This window comes from Mus caroli, unplaced genomic scaffold (assembly GCF_978045245.1).
Source record: "Mus caroli unplaced genomic scaffold, Mus_caroli_1 scaffold_12, whole genome shotgun sequence".
In the NCBI taxonomy this organism is placed as follows: domain Eukaryota; kingdom Metazoa; phylum Chordata; class Mammalia; order Rodentia; family Muridae; genus Mus; species Mus caroli.
In genome coordinates this window covers 22,904,823-22,923,226 of record NW_028227267.1, presented here as the reverse complement: position 1 = coordinate 22,923,226, position 18,404 = coordinate 22,904,823, and the positions used below count along the sequence as shown (strand labels likewise).

The following is an 18,404-nucleotide window of genomic DNA, read 5'->3' as shown; positions in this document are numbered from 1 at the left end:
ACATGTGCTTGGTGCCTGAGGTCAGGCTAGGGTGCTGGATGCCCTGGAACTGGAACTAGGAACAGATGTGAGCCACCATGTGGACTCTGGGAATCAAATCCCAGTCTCTGCGAAAACAAACGCTCTTAACTGATTCGCTGTCTAGCTACACCCCAATGTAAATAAATCTTAATTTAAATCTAAACTAAAAACCCCAACCAGAACGAGCAGGAACAGTATACAGCCTCGCTAGGCCTTGAGTCTTCTAGCTCCTTACTTTCTCAAAGCAGCTTTTTCTTAATGCAGAAACTACAGCAATGTCTATTATCATAAGTATTTGTCTAGTATGGCTTCATAGCGCATGATCAATCTATTTTGTAATGGGCCCTGTTTCAGGTAGTGGACTGCTTCGATGTCTGTACCTGAAGGTCTGGCAAGTTGGACACCCCTTTAATCCTAGGGCTCCGAGGCAGAGGCAGAAGCAGGCAAATCTCTTAAGTTCAAGGCCAGCCTGGTCTACACAGTAAGTTCCAGGACAGCCAGGGCTACATAATTGAGAAACCTTGTTTAAAAAACAACAACAAAAAAAAAAAAAAAACAAAAGCAGGTTTGTAATTGATCTGGTAAGTTAGCAAACACTTTTAAAAACTATGTATTTTTAATTATGTCTTAGAGGTGTGTGTATCTGCAATGGGTATGTGCGTGAGAGTATCCATTCACAAGAGTATCCACTCAGAAGTATGACTCACAAGAGGCCAAAGGCCTCAGATGCCTTAGGGCTGGAGCTACAGATGGTTGGAAGCGGCCTGACCCGCGCTGGGAACTGAACCCAGATCTTCCAGAAGAGCAGCAAGTAGCCTTCTTCACTGAGCTGCCTCTCCAGTTCCCTGGGGCACACATTTTAAGTTGCAGTGCCCTGGAAGGAAGCAAGCAGAGCTGTGGGTTCTAGGGAAAGACTCTGTTTCAAAAAAAAAAAAAAAAGGTCATGTTCGGGTTTTGGCTTCGTGATAGAGAGAGAGCATTTGTACATCACGTACAATGTCCTGGTTTCAATCCACAGCAATACAAAAAGTGTGCTAGAAGAGCCAATGTAAAAGGGATTCATTCACTCTGGCACATGTCTTACAAATAAAATAAAAACCCTGCAGCCAACTTCATCAGCAGATACTCTGGTAAGGTGGAGGCAGTGCAGGCGTGGCACACGAGCATCACATCCAGTGTGTGATGTCAGAGGCAGTGCAGGCGTGGCACACGAGCATCACATCCAGTGTGTGATGTCAGAGGCAGTGCAGGCCTGGCACATGAGCATCACATCCAGTGTGTGATGTCAGAGGCAGTGCAGGCCTGGCACACGAGCATCACATCCAGTGTGTGATGTCAGAGGCAGTGCAGGCGTGGCAAGGCTTGGCTATTTGGGAAGACAGTTGCCAGAAGCTTGTAAAAGTGCTGCTAACAGAAGATGGATATGGCTTGTGTCAAAGGACCACAAACCAACTTCCTCCACATCAACACCTACCACTGTAGGTGACCTTCATGTGCGGAATGATCACAACAGGCGCATTGTGCTTCGGAGAGCACAGGGATGAGTGTAAACTGACCAATCAGCCCAGAAACATAAAAGCATATTCTATAAATTTGATCCAAAACATAAAAACCAGGTAATTTTCAAATGTGGAAGTACATCTCCAAATAGTATGCCCCGCTCGGACCGTTCATCTGCAGCCCCTCTTGCTCGAGGCTGCTTGAGCTGGTTATTCTTACAGCGCCAGCAGGGCTGTGCACCGGAGACTGCTACAGTCCATGGTGATCTCCATGGCTCATCTGACCCACTGTTACCTGTCTCCCAGTCCTCCCCAGGACAAGCATGGTGATAGACACGGTAGGAGCAGATGCCTAACAGCCAGCTAAACAATTCTGCTCCACCTACCCTGCCTGCCTTGTGCCGTGGCCCTCAGGAGTGCTCCCTGACCTGCTCCTGCCTGCCATGTCAGGGAGTGCTCCCTGACACCGTGTGTGTGTGTGTGTGTGTGTGTGTGTGTGTATGTGTGTGTGTGTGTGTTACAAAGACAGTGCTTAACTCCAAGAGGACCTTGTGTGATGTACACAGAACCCAGACTGACCACTTTAGCTCCTAACTACTGCTAGAAAAAAGAGAAGGTGCCACAGCTGGTTCCAGTGGTCACCCCTCGGGGCTACAGGACACGTTCATCAGGATGGAAGGCTGGACAGCAAGGTTTCCCATCAGGGAGAGGGTAGGCCCGACTGAAAGTAGATTATCTCAAATCAGTGTCATACTTTAACATAAAATTGCATTAATTTAATTCTAGGAAAATTAAGCTTCATGGTCAGTAACTTACAATACATACACTCTTTAAGTCTTTTATGTCCTGAGGCTCGGTTGTGGTTTTCACCACACAAAGGCAGCTCGTTCCCGTAACATTCGGACACCAAAGCGTTGCCACTCTCGCTGATAGATCCACAGTTCCTGCGTGGTGTCCAAACACGCCAGCACTGCACCTCCTTTCCACGCGATCAGCCGGGGGTCCATGTCCTACACAGCGACAGAGAGTTCAGCCAAGGCAGGGAAGACAGACATGCAACACTATTTCCCGCAAGTGGGGTTGAGACCCTTGCTCAGTCAACAGCAACCAAACCAGGATTTACATCTGTGTGAAACACAGCAGAAAACTGGCTGGGGTGTGTACCTTAGTCACATAGCACCTGCCTAACATGTGTGAGGCTCTGGGTTCACTTCCCTGAACTACCACAACCAGAACAAAAGGCAGGACTTCCCAACATGCCAATCTCTGATACAGTTGATGAGAATGTCTCAAGTTTTAATACTGAAGATGTCATTCTTCACTATTCCACAACAAGCCCCGTAGGCAGGCACACGCCCTTGGAAGTGCCAAGAGAGAAAGGGGACCCCTCAAGGCCCCTCCCTCAAAAGAAAACTTATCAGAACACCATGGGTTCCCAATACAGACAGATTCTAGTTCTAAACTCGCCGCTTTGTGCTCCTTTTCAAAGGAATTAACGCCAAAAAAAGTCCTTGAGGATCTCTAGTCCCCAGACCGAAACCAGTTCCTGACCACGACCAGAGAGAGGAGAAGAGGGAGCAGTTCTGGTCCTCAGGGCAAGAGAGAGCCAGCCCTGCCCTGACGCACCGAGAGTCTGTATAAGACTAAAATCAGGAGAACAGGGACCAGAAAAAGAAAGCCAGCCTCAACGCTGGCCAGGCATGGCAGTAAACACCCACACTTGGGAGGTAGCAGCAGGAGGGTCAGGAATTCAAGGCCAGCCTTAACCACACAGTGAGTTTGTGTATCTCAAAAAGACCCTATTGGGGCTAGAGAGATGGTGCAGGAGTTAATAACCACCCCTCCAAAGGAGCTGGGTTCAGTTCCCAGCACCTACATGTCAGATCATGACTACCTCAACTCCACTTCCATGGGGATCTGCTCCGATCTTCTGGCCTCTACAGGCACCGTGCACACATGCAGGCACAGACATACATGCAACACATAACATAAAACCAAACCAGAAGCAATCTAGCCATGAGTCCAGAGCTCCCACCACCCTTGTGACCCACTCAAAGTCATGTTCACATTTCTCTAGGTCCTCGACACTCACAGCCACAGGCCTTGCCTGGATCTCACCCCCCTCACGCATTACAGTTCCATGTAACCACACTGGTCTCAGTGAGTGCCGTCGCACCGGTATCACCAAACGACTCACCTTGGGCCTTGTGATCACATCCACGTTTTCAATAATTCGCCTGAATGAAGGCGGCATTTTGTTGAGAATTCTGTGCTGGAGAAACTCCTGAGCTTTATGGAACATCAAACCGCCTCCCACAACCAGGATAGAGCTATACATCTTCTTTTTGGTATCATCGGACGCTGGAAAGACAGTGCCGTCCTGCCAATTACCCACTTAGAAGGCCAGTCCACTGTCAGTTAAACCACCCAACATCCTCTAGGATCTGCCCCCAGATCCACCGTCAACACTGCAGATGGGGACCAGCCACCCACTTCCCATCCCGCTCCTCCTAGGATTAGAAGCGAACTTTGTTTACAGAGGCCCATGGGGGACCCCATGTGCTGTGGACTGCCTGGCTAACCACGTTGGCTTTGCAGGCCTTTTCAACACAGATGTCACAGCACCTGAATGCTAACCCTCCAGTTATCCCTCACATTTCTCACATGACTCAGAGATGGAAGAATTCCTTATTCCAGGTCTTCGTCAGAAACCCGGTTGGGACTCTTTAGTTCGGCTCTAGCATGGACCAGAGCTGTAACTTCATGGTGTGTGATAGTCTCCATCGCCAGCACTAGACTAACTGGCAGAGCAACTGCAATGGGGCCAGGAACCACCTGCACTGCATTGCTGGGTCCCCAGCCTCTGGCGAGCCAAGGGTGGAGCAGGCTTGATGATTTCTGAGAAAATGCTGCACTTCACAAGCAAGACTGACCTAGGTCACGTCTCTGCACCCACACCATCTACCAGTACCCAGGGTGAGCTTACAGCAACAGTCTATGCTGTGCAGGATGGCCTTATCAAGGCCCAAGGCTTTCCCCTCAAACAGCGAGATGGCAGTTTTCCTGGACATCAGTGCAGTGAGGGCTTCCTCGGACTCATTGCCTGCCATCAAACAGTCTCCCTGAGAAGAAGCCAAGTCCACCTCCTGGGAATGGAGTCTTTCTGGAAGATCAGAGGACTGGCCACGGAGATCCCCTTCAAATCCAATGGGTTTGGATGCAGACTTGCGGTCAGCAGTGGCTTTTGCAGACTGTAAGTTAAGAGAGAAATAGACATTGCTGGTCCTGTCCAATTAAGAGTCCCCTCTTCTATGACTTCAGAACAGCGTAAGCACCGATCACCACAGCACACACACAACCTATACCCATGCTCAAGTGAGCTGGGAAGACAGGTGAGGATGCCTGCCAAGGCCAAGGCAGGTTCTGGCCATCTGGGCAGGTTCTAGACCCTTACTATCCGTCAGTGCGCTTTAAAACTGAGATGTTAAGCCAGGCGTGGTGGCACACGTCTTTAATCCCAGCACTCAGGAGGCAGAAGCAGGTGGATTTCTGAGTTCGAGGCCAGCCTGGTCTACAAAGTGAGTTCCAGGACAGCCAGGACTACACAGAGAAACCCTGTCTCAAAAAACAAAACAAACAAACAAACAAAAAGTAAGGACCTGTTAATTCTGGGTAAGGCGAGAAGTCCCCTCCTCCAGCTGAGCTGTGGCGTACCTGTTCTTGCTTGCTCTGGGTGGCCAGCAGGTAGTGCTCATCATGGGGATCCTCAGGGTCTCCCTGGGACCTGTGCTGCAGAGTGGTCATCTTCTGTCCCACGATCCCAAAGGTTGCTGGGTAAAACAGCGCCATTGGAGCCTGGGCATGGAAGGGAGAATGCTTAGGCAAAGGGTGAAGCTTCAGTCTTCCCCAGACAAAGGCCATCAAGCAGGTGCTCCATGTCACAGTGGCCAGCACTCCTTCTGGGAAGGGATTGCATAACAGACTACAAAACCCACAATCCACCTGGATGAGTAGCAGGGCACCATGTGAGACTCTCAAAGCAAATGTCAAGTAAATGCTTACAATCTACCTTATGACTCCCTAGCAAGAACAGTGGCCATCAACCGTGTTCTGATGGGGATGGGGAGTTGGCACAGCAGTTCAGAGAATTCTCGGCAGAGGATCTGAGTTCTGTTCCCAGCACCCACCCTGGCAGCTCACATCCACCTGTAACTTGAGCCCCAGGATCTGATACCCGCTTCTGGGCACCTATGCACATACATGCACATATACACATAGTTTAAAAGCAATATTTAGAAAAGAAGGGGGCAGATCTGTCCAAATTTACTTTGGCTTGGAGACAAACGACCCAAGGAGCCAGCATTCTGACTTCGGCATTTGCAGTCCTCTCTGAGGATGCCCCTTCCTTGGTTCACTCAACAAGGACGACAGGAGCCCAGGAACACATACACTGCCGGGTTACCTGGAGCTTTTCATCTCCTAATCGAAACTGGTAAAGCAGGGCAGGGGAATCCGGATGCCGAATCTGAAACTCATGGTCCTGAAGCCCGGAGATATCCTGATGCCAGGGAAAGAGGCTGCTGTCAGTAGGAGCGTGCACGAGCCTCTCCACTGGACAAGCCCACACAGAAAGTGGCTCTCCTCCAGCTCTGTACCATTTACTCCAAACTCCATAAAACAGGAGCTCAGCTGCACCTTGCTTCTCTACTTAATTCCCAAGATTTCTGACACTTGCACTTTTCTGGTTTTGCCATTACTGGTAGACATCAGTGTACGTGAGGACTCAGTAAGAGTATGTACCTTGCAGAGTTGAGACACTTGCAGTTTGCCAAGGTTTACAAGACAACTGTATCACCCAAATAAAGTTTAAAACTGAAGCAATCCACACACACAGTGAAATGATGAACTTCAGCTAATACACTGTACACAGTTCACTGAACAGCTGCACCTATCTCCTTGCATGTTGTATTCATTTCCCTTCCCTTTGTCCTCTGGCACAGTGGACACGGGCACAACCCTGACACCACCTGAGAGCTTGCACCGCAGAAGCGCTTCGGTACCCTGGCTTTCCCAGTTTAGTGAACAGACAGCATGAGACTGGTAAGGTTGACGTCCGGAACCAAAAATAATCAACAATATTAATTCTGTTCATACCTGATCTAAATGACAAAAGGTTTCTTTAAGGTGCTGCAAGAGGAGGCAATCCATTTTATTTGTCAGCTGACACTCTCTGTAAGGGAATCCCGCTCGCTGCATGAGCCAGTAAAAACACCTCGACACGTCAGAGCCCCCATAGGCCAGACAAAGCCTAAAGTTAAGAGAGAGGGAAGACAATCTGTCAGGTTAGAAGGTACACAGCATGTTTTAAAAATGTCTTTTGTAAGAACTGAAAGGCCAGTTAGATGAGAGACTGGAACTCTGGCCACAATGATGTTCTAGACAAGAACACCAGCTGTTTGAAAAGAAGTATTCCGGACTGGAAGAACAAAGTTAAGACCAGTTTGTGGACAGATCACCGAGCTTACCATGGGCAGACTGGCTTTTCACTCACTAGCATAGAAAGGAATCAGGCACAGAGAACAAGAAACATGGGAGAGAGGCTCAGTGACAGAGTCCACTAAGGACGCTCCTGGGAGGCACACAACTACGGTGAGGGAGGCAGACCGTTCACTTACCCCGTAGTTTGAAAACTACAGAGTTAGACAAGCAGATCTGTTCCAGTGCTCATTTTATTCACGTGGGCATTAGAGACGTCACGAGAAGACAGACTCAGTAAGTCACTCAACACTCAACTCACGCACCGCTATGATAAGGAAATCAGATATTCAAAACTCTACAGAATTTAGACCTGGAAAACCTGGTTTGTTTCTACAAGTCCTGCTTCAGAAAGCTTTTTGGAGTAAATGACCAGGCAGAAGACACAAAGCTAACTTGCACCACATACCAAGGCTCTTGGGAAATGCAAGGTTGAATGTAGGTTGGAAAGCTCCCTAGGGACAAGGCCATTTGCATAAACTAGGCCTTGCCAGAACTGACACCCCAGTCTCTCTGGACTCCGGTGCACTTCACCTCACAGGTACTTTCTGGCCGGTGGAGAGCTGAACAGACTATGAGGGAAGAGCACTTAGGAAATGGCACCTGCTGAGAGCCTTACCGTGTGTTCCGATGAGACACTCCATCCTCTACACAGCACACACTTGTTTTCTGGTCCCCAACATCTACAACACAGGTGCTGCTTAAGCCGCTCCCAAACGTAGCGCACACAGACTCCTGATGGACCACAATCCCTGACATTAAAAAGAGGCAGAGTGGTGGCAATCAGATGCACCGCAGTAGACACCATGGAACAAATAATCAACTCGACTTAGGAGCCTAGAAATCTCTGGGCAAACAGCTATGGGATACCACTCCTTTCAGAAAACACATGTAATTAAGTCAGTGCGTTCAGTGAGCCGAGCAGTTCCAGGGTGTCAGGGGCACCTCAGGCATACCTGCGAAGCCCATCTTCATCAGTATCATATGGACCAGCTCTTTCACATGCTGCTTGTTATAGATATCCGGAATTAACAAGATGCACCTGTAATACTGAAAACAACAGTGAAAAACAGAAGAACGTGTCAACACCTGTCTAGTAATAATGCCTACCCCATGGAAGCTTCCCCCGCATAGGACAGCAGCTTTCGACACAGGCCTTGAACAAAAGCTCAAACCTCCGTGTGCACCTGGCCTCTGGGTTTCAGAAAGACGCAGGCTTACCCTACGTTCCCTGACTCTTTAGAAACATTGTAAACTTGTGACACCGAGGGAGAGAATGTGTCTGAGTGAGGTACAAAGAAAAGCCACAAACGCTTCAGAGCAGTGCCCAGACCCAATGACACAGCCAGGGGAGAGAAATCACTGGACAGGATTTAGTAAGGAAGAAAAGGTCTTCTCACTACCCATGTTTCCAAGTGTTTCCAGGACACTATACTACATATACACAACCGAGTAACAAATACTTGTATTCACAAAAGTCTCAATGACAACGCAGGAATTCCCCTCACCTTTAAATCTTTCAGTGGGATTTCCAAATACTTTTGTATTGCATGAGACCAGATCACTTCAATGTCTGCCAGAACAGCTGTGAGGGATCCTCCGGGGCCTGGGTGGATGTTCAGCTGACCCCTTCTGATCGGCCAGTGAATGTTGTAACAGTCCAGTGGGTTAACATACAAGGCCTGGCAAAGGAAGAAGTGCATTGTTAGAGCTGTCCCTAAGGGCTTTCTGGACTTCCACTCAAAACCCCAGAGAGTCAGGATTTTCTAACTGCTCTAGATTCTGAGCATGAAGGAGCCAACAATTCAGAGGGCCAGTGCACATTTCTGTTCCCCAAAACCCGGTTTAAAAATGGTAGGACGCAGCAGAGTGAATTTCAGGACTATCGGCTGTTTTCTTTCTGTTTCGTCCATTTGTCAATGTTTCTTACCTCTTCTCCTACCAAATACTCAGGCTGCTGAGATGTGTTTGTCCATTTGTTTCCAGAACAGTGATCTAGAATGGCAGGTCGCATCTGCTTGTTGTAGGAGCGTGTCTGGAAACAGAAATCAAAAAATGAGCTAGACTTCTCTAGGCAGGGGCAGTGCAGAGAGTCCCCTTGTCTCCTCTCAAAAATCTGAGACACATGGTGTCTGATTGGTCCTCTCCCTCCTTGTATTCATCCCTTTCTTCTTGGAAATTCTCACTCATATTTGCATAATGACTTAGGGAACGTATGTTAGTCCTGCTCCAGCCAGGTACTATAGCATCTTAGTGATAGGCCACATACATAGCAGTGGCTCTGAAGGATCCTGACAAAGCTGAAACCTTCTGACGGCATACCCCGTCATGGCACACAGCTTCATCTGTGTGGTGATGCTTACGGAAGCAAGCTGTCAGTCACACAACAGTACAGCACACACACAACGCATGACACTGAAATGAGCGTGCATGTTTTAGTCTACACTACTTATTGGTGGGGGGTGTATTCCTAATATCTATCCACTTTTAAAGTTTGTAACAGACCAGCCCTGAGGCAAGTCCTTCAGGAGGCAATGCAGGAAAGAGCAATTATATAGGAATGGACTGTTACACACACATTATTGCCCATGAAGACTTTCCCATAGGACAAGATGGTGATATCTGTCATCTTGAAACTGTGTGGGCTTGGGATGGTGTGTGTCTGAATTTTAACAAGCTCAAATGTGGAAAAAAAAATTAAAAAATCGAGTGTGGATGTCATGACTTTCTATAGCTCCACAATGCTTGGGAAAAGTTATGACGTGCGGTGTGTCTCCTGCATCCTGAGGTCAGGTGTGTGCCCTCTCTCCTGGGGGAGTTAGGTCAACAGCAAACACTGGAAGTGGACACCCACTCCTCTGCGGCACTGAGGATGAAGTGCATCACTGCGGATCGGATCGTGGTGCTGCCGGTAAAAAGCGTCTTGCATTCTAAGCACATCCCTCTGGGGGTAGTCCCCAAGTTTAGGTAACAGGGATTACCTCGCACCCAAATCTTGTCTCCTACAGAGTCATTTGTTTGAGTTCATGCTTTTTCACGAATCAATTCTCTGTATATGCATTGTTTTCCAACATATCAAACCAACAACACCCTTCTCCACACAAGCTGCAACATTTTAAGGTTTGTAAATTATTATTGAAGACATTAAAGAAAATAAACTTGGTGTATGGTGTTTCTGAACTCTACAGTAGGAGACAGAAGTGTCCCAGGCCTCCACAATTACCCACCACTCCCCTCCTGACTCACGGAGGGCAGCTTCCACAAGTACCCTAGAGCTGTACACTGTGCTCTGTTTTTTCCCCCCAAAAAATTTATTTATTTTTATTTTATGTGTATGAGTGTTTTCCTGCATGTATGTCCGTGTACCACATACCTGCCCAGTGCCCTGGGAGGCCAGAAGGCATCAGATCCCCCGGAACTGGGGCTGCAGATGGCTGTGAGCTGCCATGTGGGTGCTGGGAACTGAATGTGGGTCCTCTGCAAGTGCAGCCACAGCTCTCCTACTGAACTAACTCTGCAGTCCCTACGCCATTTTGTTTTAAGTGTTACATATACGAACATATTTGTGGTAACACTGGGTACAGAATTCTGCATAGCGACATACTGTTTACTTGTGGAGGCTGGAGCAATAGGGCTAGGCTGCACACCACAGAGCTCAGGTGTGCAGAAGATGCAGTAGCGAGTCTTCTGTCATAGGCGCTACTGTATGGACCACAAACTCCTCCAGGGATATAGGACACATCCCATCATTATGCAACACACAACTACACCGAGAGAAGTGGAAAACACTAAATGTGAAGGAAATGCTGACTGAACCTGTTCGGGTGACACAGGGATCCGTCTTGTACCGTTTGACATCTTTTTAGACCATATTGCCTGGTCCACCATTTTAAGGCCATTTTGTCTTTGTTCATTACTTTCAGGTTTCTGGAGAGAGAAATGAGAGATCATCAGTACAAACTATTTAGTGAAAAGAGAAAACAACAAGGCATGCTACAATGCATCCATCAATGGATAGATAGCTCCCATCGGCAAGTAGCATCTCTTTAATCTTTGTTTAGACATGGTAATCTTAAGATTGCCAGAGCTCGATGTAGCATTACACGCCAGCATCCGAGTATTAAGAGAGGCTGAGAGGGGGGAATCTGGAGTAAAAAAAAAAAAAAAAAAAAAGAGGCCAACCTGGACAATAAGGACATATTTTATTCCAAAAATCAATCAATCAATCAACCAAACAAAAATTCAAAATGGAACCCTGCTAAAAAGCCTATAACCTCAAGTGTCTTGTGACTGATAAAAATTTTCAACACCATTCAAATTACTGCCAGGCAGGGTGGTGCACGTGAGGCAGAGGCTGGCAGACTTCTATGAGTTCCAGGCCAGACTGGTCTCTAGAGTACCCGGTAAGCTGGGGCTACACTGTGAGACCCTGTCTCAAAGAAAAAGGTATCCCCAAAAAACTTCATATCTTGAAGTTTAATGCTTATCTTTCTGATTCTGTAAGAAAATCACAGTCCTTTACATATTTTTAATAAATTAAGAAGTATTTTAAGTTACTTTGATATTGTAAATTATTTTTTGGGTGGTACCATTCCCTAGGCAGTATGCCTGATCTAAGAGCTGAGAAAGCGAGCTGAGCACGCATGCACGGCCATAGACACGCAAACACACACACACACACACACACACACACACACACATCTGTTTCTCTTGAATGTGACCAGCTGCTTCAAGTTCCCGCCACCTTGACTTCCCCAGGATGGTAGACTGTAGCCTGAATTTGTCAACAAAACAAACCCTTTCTCCCTCAGTTGCTTTTGTTAGGGTATTTTGTCACAGTAACAGGAAATGAAACTAGCTAAAATGAAAATTATACTTGCAACCCTCAATGATATTACTTTTAAGATTAATTTATTTTGTGTATATGAGTACACTGTGGCTGTCTTCAGAAGAGGGCATCAGATCCCATTACAGATCGCTGTGAGCCACCATGTGGTTGCTGGGAATTGAACTCAGGACCTCTGGAAGAGCAGCTGGTGCTCTTAACCACTGAGCCATCTCTCCAGCCCCGAGTGATATTACTTTAAAAAAAATAGAACCCTGAAGATTTTTATTCAAGATTCCCAGAGACACTTGGGTATCTAAACTTCCCTCCCCTCCAATGGAAACAACCCCAGGCTGATCCCCAGCTCCCGCTTTCTGACTTACATTTAGTCCTTCCCTCAGGAGCCAGTTGTCCTTGTACAGGGGCTGCCCTTGTTGTTTGTGTCTTCGTGCAATGACGTGAGGAACGCTGACCGGAAGTGTATCTGTGGCTCGGCCAAGTCTTAAAGTTGTTGAACCTGGGTGTATGACAACAATGAAGTTGCTCTGGATTTGCTGCAGACAGAGAGATAAACGTGAATTAGGATGACAGTGATAGGTGACCAACATGGGGACCACATCATGGGACGTTTCCTGAAAACTAAGTGTTCTGGTCAGGGTTACAACAGGCGTGATGAAACCTACGACAAAAGCATTTTGGGAGCAAGGGTTTATTTGGCTGACACCGCTACATCACTGTTCATCATTGAAGGAAGTCAGGACAGGAACTCAAACAGGACAGAACTGATGCAGAGGCCATGGAGGGATGCTGCTTACTGGCTTGCTCCTCATGGCTTGCCCAACCTGCTTTTTTATAGAACCCAAGACCACCAGCCCAGGGTTGGCACCACCCATTATGAGGTGGGCCCTCCTACATTAATCACTAGTTAAGAAAAATGCCCTACAGGCTTGCCTATAGCCCAATCTTCTAGAGGCATTTTCTTAGTTAAGGTTCCCTCCTCTCTGATGACTTCAGCTCATGTCAAGTTGACATAAGGCAGCACAGACTACTGGACAGAAAAGCCAGAAAACCATTCAGTAAGGAGCTGAGAGACATCCGATTACAGTTGTTCTTCTAATGCAAATTCTCTATGTTCCTTTGAGCTGACTCACGGTACACACTTCACAAATCCTTACTTATATGGATGAAACCAAAGTCCTCCAGTGCAAACTAATACATAATTATTGGGCATTTGTATGGCAGAAAACGTAGGTGGAATGGTAGTGAAGGCTGACTCTCTACTATCAGAGAACTTCTGTTTAGTAAGAAATACACTCGGTACCGCTGGGCGTGGAAGGCACACCTTTAATCCCAGCACTTGGGAGGCAGAGGCAGGCGGATTCCTGAGTTCGAGGCCAGCCTGGTCTACAGAGTGAGTTCCAGGACAGCCAGAGCTACATAGAGAAACTCTGTCTCGAAAAACAAAACAACAACAACAAAAGAAATACACTCGGATGAGAGAGAAGACAGGGGACTGAGGAGAAGAGGGAGGGCTAGCCTTTCCTCTAGTTGTTTAGACCCAGAAGCTCCAGGCAGCTTAGGGATTGGCTAGCTAAGACAGCTTCTGCGATGGCTAATACGATCATTCGGGTTTGCTTGAGGAGTTCAAGGGAGAAAATAACGTCAGCACAGTCCTGCTTCACAATGCTGGAAGCAATATTCATCAACATGGGCTTGTCACCTGTGTTCTCTGCCTGATCCGACAAGAGCCTGGGGTTCAAAGTCAGAGTTTGCAACTGTCCTGGTACGTCAGCACAGTGAAGTAAAACTGATGACGAGAACAAATCCAAAGGAGTAAGGCAATGGCCGTGGCTTTGACAGACAGCTATTTTAAGTCTATAACTCTCATGGGGGGAGAATTCAAGCTTGCTTGGGAAAACTTCTGCTCCTCCCCACCCCAAACTTGTTGAGGCATTCAAAGTTTCAGCAGAGAGTATGGGAAGGAGACTTTGGCCATGCCTCTGTAAGCAGGGAATCTGGAACAGGCAGATAGCTCGAGAGTAAAGAGCATTGCTCTTGCAGAAAACTGGTTCCCAGGACCAATGTCAGGCAGCTCACTACCACTTACTCCAACTTCATGAATCTGATGCCCTCTTCTGGGCTCCATGGGTACTGCACTAACATGTGTACACACACCCCCACCCCCACAGAGCTGCTATTAAAAGAAAACAAGACCACAATTGAGACCCACAATCCCTGCCCAAGTCCTCGGAACCTCCTTTATGCTGACCTCGCCGCGAAAGTTTCTCTCACAACATTTCTGTGGCTCACAAATACAAAGGCTTAAGCTGCTCCATCCAGCCCTTGCTCTAGAACGGTTGTCCTTTCAGTCTACCAAACCCTCTCAACCCAGACCCCAAGTTCTGCTTGATAGACATGTGCCACTCTGCCCAGCTTCAATCCAGACTTCTGCTAATGACAAAACTCAACAACTCTAGAGCCTTCAGCAACACAGCTCCCTCTGCCGGAAAGGTTCTCTCTCTCAGCTCCATCTAACTCCTCCCCTCAGGAATGAATTAAACATCACCCAGAGTAAGTCTGATGGTCCCTTCATAATATGGTCTTAGAGCCTTCCTCCTTTCTATGACGTACAACAAACCCTAGTGAAGAGGGCGTGTCTGTCTTGTTTCCTACCCCATCTCAGTACATGCTGTCAGTGTCACTGTGCTATGGAGGACATCTGCCAATCGAAAGGGGAAAACACATCAGGGACACCTGGACGTTAACAAAGACCCACGGGCTGCAGTATATACATGAATTAAGAACATCTAGAGAAGCTGGCCGTGGTGGCGCACGCCTTTAATCCCAGAACTTGGGAGGCAGAGGCAGGCGGATTTCTGAGTTCCAGGCCAGCCTCATCTACAGAGTGAGTTTCCAGGACAGCCAGGGCTACACAGAGAAACCCTGTCTCGAAAAAACAAACAAAAAAAGAAAGAAAGAAAGAAAGAAAGAAAGAAAGAAAGAAAAGAAAATCTAGAAAATGCAGTTAAGTATGGACAATTTTTATTTTAGTAATTATGTATTTTAATGTGTTAGGAAAGCAACCTAGCAGTTTGCCCCACTCATCATTTCCTGGGAATTATTAACCCAATTATTAACCCTTAACCCAAGCCTGAGAAACGTCCATGAAGCACAAGTGCCCCCAGAGGGTATGGGATAGTCAAAGCACGTGACGAGACTCACTGGGGTGTAGAAAAGGGACCAGAAGATATGCTATAAATTCAGCCTGCCACTTGCTCTGATGCAGCCCCTACCTCATCAAGTTCTTGTGAGGATGCCAGAGTTAGTCACGCAGCCTGGATGTAGAACTGTTGGCCTTAGAGAACGCTAACTGTTCAATCTGAAACCCAACATAAAACTGTAAACCTAGACGTGTTTAAAACAGTAAGGTTTTGTTTTTCCCTTTTTATTGGTAACTCAACTGAGTGGCTCTCAAGTGTAAGCTCTGCAAATGAAAACGATGTAGCACAATGCCTTCAAGTTAGCATCCCACTCCAAAATTCTCCACTAGCTTTGATGAAGACGCTAGGTTACGAGCTTGTGTGGACACTGAAAGTCTCTACCGTCTTTCTCTATTCTAAACAGCTATGTCTCCAATCCTTCACATCCTCTCTAGATCCAAGTCTCTCTTCCCCAGAACCTTCCTAACGCTACAACACTTTAACACAGCTCTTAATGTTGTGGTAACCCCCAACCATAAAATTATTTTGTTGCTACTTCATAACTGTCATTCTGCTACTGTTACGAATCATAATGTAAATCTCTGATATGCAACCCCCAAAGGGCTTACGACCCACAGGTTGAGAAATGCAGATAAACCTGGCATAGCTCTAAAACCATTCTAACCTCACCCTAAATCTCTAGCCTCCCGGGACCTCTGCCCTCCTGTCGAGGCTGGAAGAGAGACATTGTGGGTCCTCTGAACTGGCCTATGCCACACACCACACTATGCATTTTACTGCAGCCCTACCAGTTAGATATTTTAACCCACCTATGGGAGAGAGAAGGTTCTGAAATGGTCCACAGGAAATCCTCAACAGCCAATCCTTCCCTGTTTCTTCTGGGAGCTGTGCACTGCTGTGGCCCATTTCCCTATAGAAATTTATTTCCTTTACTTATCAGTAAGCCCTGGTGAGAGTGTGAGCCATGCTGCTCCAAGTTGTTTACTTAAACTTGTGCTGTTATTGACATGTTATTCATGTCTATTTAAGGGAAGGCTACCTTTTTCCTGCTTTTAAACGTGAAATGACTTGCACTGTGAGATTTGCAAACAAAGAAACTGGTTAGAGCCCTAAACATCCCTGAACGAATATCTGCTGGCGTCCCTGTGAGCCAGGCTGTTGCTAAATCGTGACGTCTTATAGCTGAGACCTGGAGGCTGTGCACCGCGGCCTTGGCTTTGCCCTGCACTGCGCTACCTAGCACAAGGAGCCTAGGGGAGGGGACCCGGATGCTTCCGGCTCCGCCAGGACCCTGGGCTCCGGCCAGCAGCAGAGGCCCAGGCTAGCAGTGGTCTAACCAAGGCCAGCCCCCTGCACCTCACCTCCTGCAGCGACTCAGGGACCAACGCGGGCACGATGGGCCGCTTCACGCCGCGCTGCTCCTTCTCTTTCTCCCCGCCCTTCTCCTTCCCGTTCTCCGCGTCCCCCTTCTCGGCTTGGGTCATCTCTGCCACCACGGACCACAACCAGCCCCGGGGCTCAGAAACACCGACACGACAGCAATCAGAAGAGAACCATTGCGCAGACGCGGCGTCCCCTGGCTGCCCACAGTCAAGATGGCTGCCACCGGCTTCGCCCCTAGAGAATTCTGGGAACGGGGAAGTCATGACAGGGTTGGAGTTTTGTTTTTTCCTTTTGTTTTTTTGGTGATGATGGGGATTGAACCCAGGCACCTATGAATAGTGAGCATGTTCCTATTACCAATGAGCTACATCTCCAGTGTAATACAGTTAATTAATTAAATTTATTTTTAGCCCTGGCTAGCCTGGAACTTCCTATTTAGACTCACAGAAGTTAAAGGCTTAAACTATCTCACTTAACCCTAATAAATTGAGTGCTCCGTGCGAGTCTGAGGTTCATCAGTCTCCTTTTGACTCCACAGGTCTTCACTCAGAGGTTCCATAATATTGCTAGTTCTCAGTCCGTTGGGCCTCTGATTGGGTTCTTTGGGACTCTGTCTCTTCTTGACATATTCCTTGAGTAACTTCTTTGAATTTCATGTCTTTACCCATTTGATACCTATACATAAGATTTTTACAAATCATTGCAAAGTTAAAATTAAATACAGATTTGGTTTTTTGTTTTTTATTTTGAGACAGAGTTTCTCTATGAAGCCCTGGCTGAACCTGAAACTTACTTTGTAGACCAGGCTGGCCTCGAACTCACAGAGACCCTCCTGTTTCTGGCCCCAAGTGCTGGGATTAAAGATATGTGTTACCACCTCCTGGCAAATATGTAATTCCTAATTCCCATTCACCATAGGACAGGGCATGACAAGCCCTCAACAATAAATCAGATATGTAATTTGGTTGCTCACCCAAACCATCACAAATAGCAAAGTGACTAAAATTATCTTGAATTCATTCACTTTTTTGAATGTGGTGTCACTTAGCCAACTCCCGCTGGATGACAACAGCAGCCTCTAAGATGGGTTTCCTGTCAAGTCCAGTTCCTGATCATCTATCCCTACAGCGGCTCAGCGTTTTACTGCAAACTAGTCTGTTGTGGCAGCGTATACATGCCATTCCAACACTCAGGAGGATTACCTCAGTTTATGGCCAACCACCTCCAAGACTTTACTTGATCTAATTCTCATCATTTGTGTTTGTGCGTGCGGTATGCCCATAGAGCCAGAGAACATCAGGTTGTCCTCATTTAATGCACCACAATACTTCTTTGAAACAGGATTTCTCAATAACCTAGAGCTCAGCCGACAGCCATTGAGCCACGAGATCCCATCTCTACCTGATACCTGGGGTTACAGGTGAGCACAAGGTATTGGCCAAGCCTTGTTCTATGGGTGCTTTGATCTGAATTCAAGTCCTCAAGAGAGCACAGCTTGTGCTTGTACCTACTGAGCAAGCCTGGACCACCCACCCCCTCCCATGCCTGTGGTCTATGAAGCTATATTTGATCTTTTTTTGTTTTGTGTGTGTGTGTATACATTCTTGCTAAGGTGCATATGTGGAGGTGAGAGGATAACTCCAAGGAGTTCTTTCTCCCACACGGGTCCTAGGAGTAGGGTCAGCTAGGCTTGGCAGCCAATGTCAAAGCTCGGCTTTATCACCAGTCCACATACCTAATTTCCAGTGTGGAGTCTGGCTGGATTGATTTAGCTCTCCCCACCCCTGCCCCAGGGTGTCCTTTCATTATGGTTCCTTAGACCTAGGGGCCATTGGTGTGCAGTTGTTTTGCCTATGCACGCTCTCCAATGCTACAATGAAGCTCCACGAGAAGTGTGCTTCTGTAAGCCTCAGAAGACGG

General features: G+C 47.3%; 1 protein-coding gene across 3 annotated transcripts; it reads right to left on the bottom strand.

Annotated features, from left to right (window-relative positions):
• Window positions 1-603: 603 nt before the first annotated feature.
• Window positions 604-16,699, bottom strand: Actr8 (actin related protein 8). Of its 3 annotated transcripts, none has more exons than XM_085828490.1 (14): window positions 16,463-16,699; window positions 12,264-12,434; window positions 10,872-10,982; window positions 8,986-9,090; window positions 8,564-8,737; window positions 8,012-8,105; window positions 7,675-7,807; window positions 6,675-6,828; window positions 5,983-6,078; window positions 5,235-5,375; window positions 4,507-4,771; window positions 3,718-3,881; window positions 2,346-2,530; window positions 604-937 (listed from the first exon to the last, which is right to left on the bottom strand). In XM_085828490.1, the coding sequence occupies exons 1-13, from the start codon at window positions 16,583-16,585 to the stop codon at window positions 2,387-2,389; spliced, it is 1,875 nt and encodes a 624-aa protein (XP_085684616.1). In that variant the 5' UTR covers window positions 16,586-16,699; the 3' UTR covers window positions 604-937; window positions 2,346-2,386. The 3 variants fall into 3 exon arrangements, with proteins under 3 accessions (XP_085684616.1, XP_029324997.1, XP_021037295.1); XM_029469137.2 differs by having other exon boundaries at window positions 604-895; XM_021181636.3 differs by lacking the exon at window positions 604-937 and having other exon boundaries at window positions 2,272-2,530.
• Between the last annotated feature and the right edge of the window lie 1,705 nt (window positions 16,700-18,404).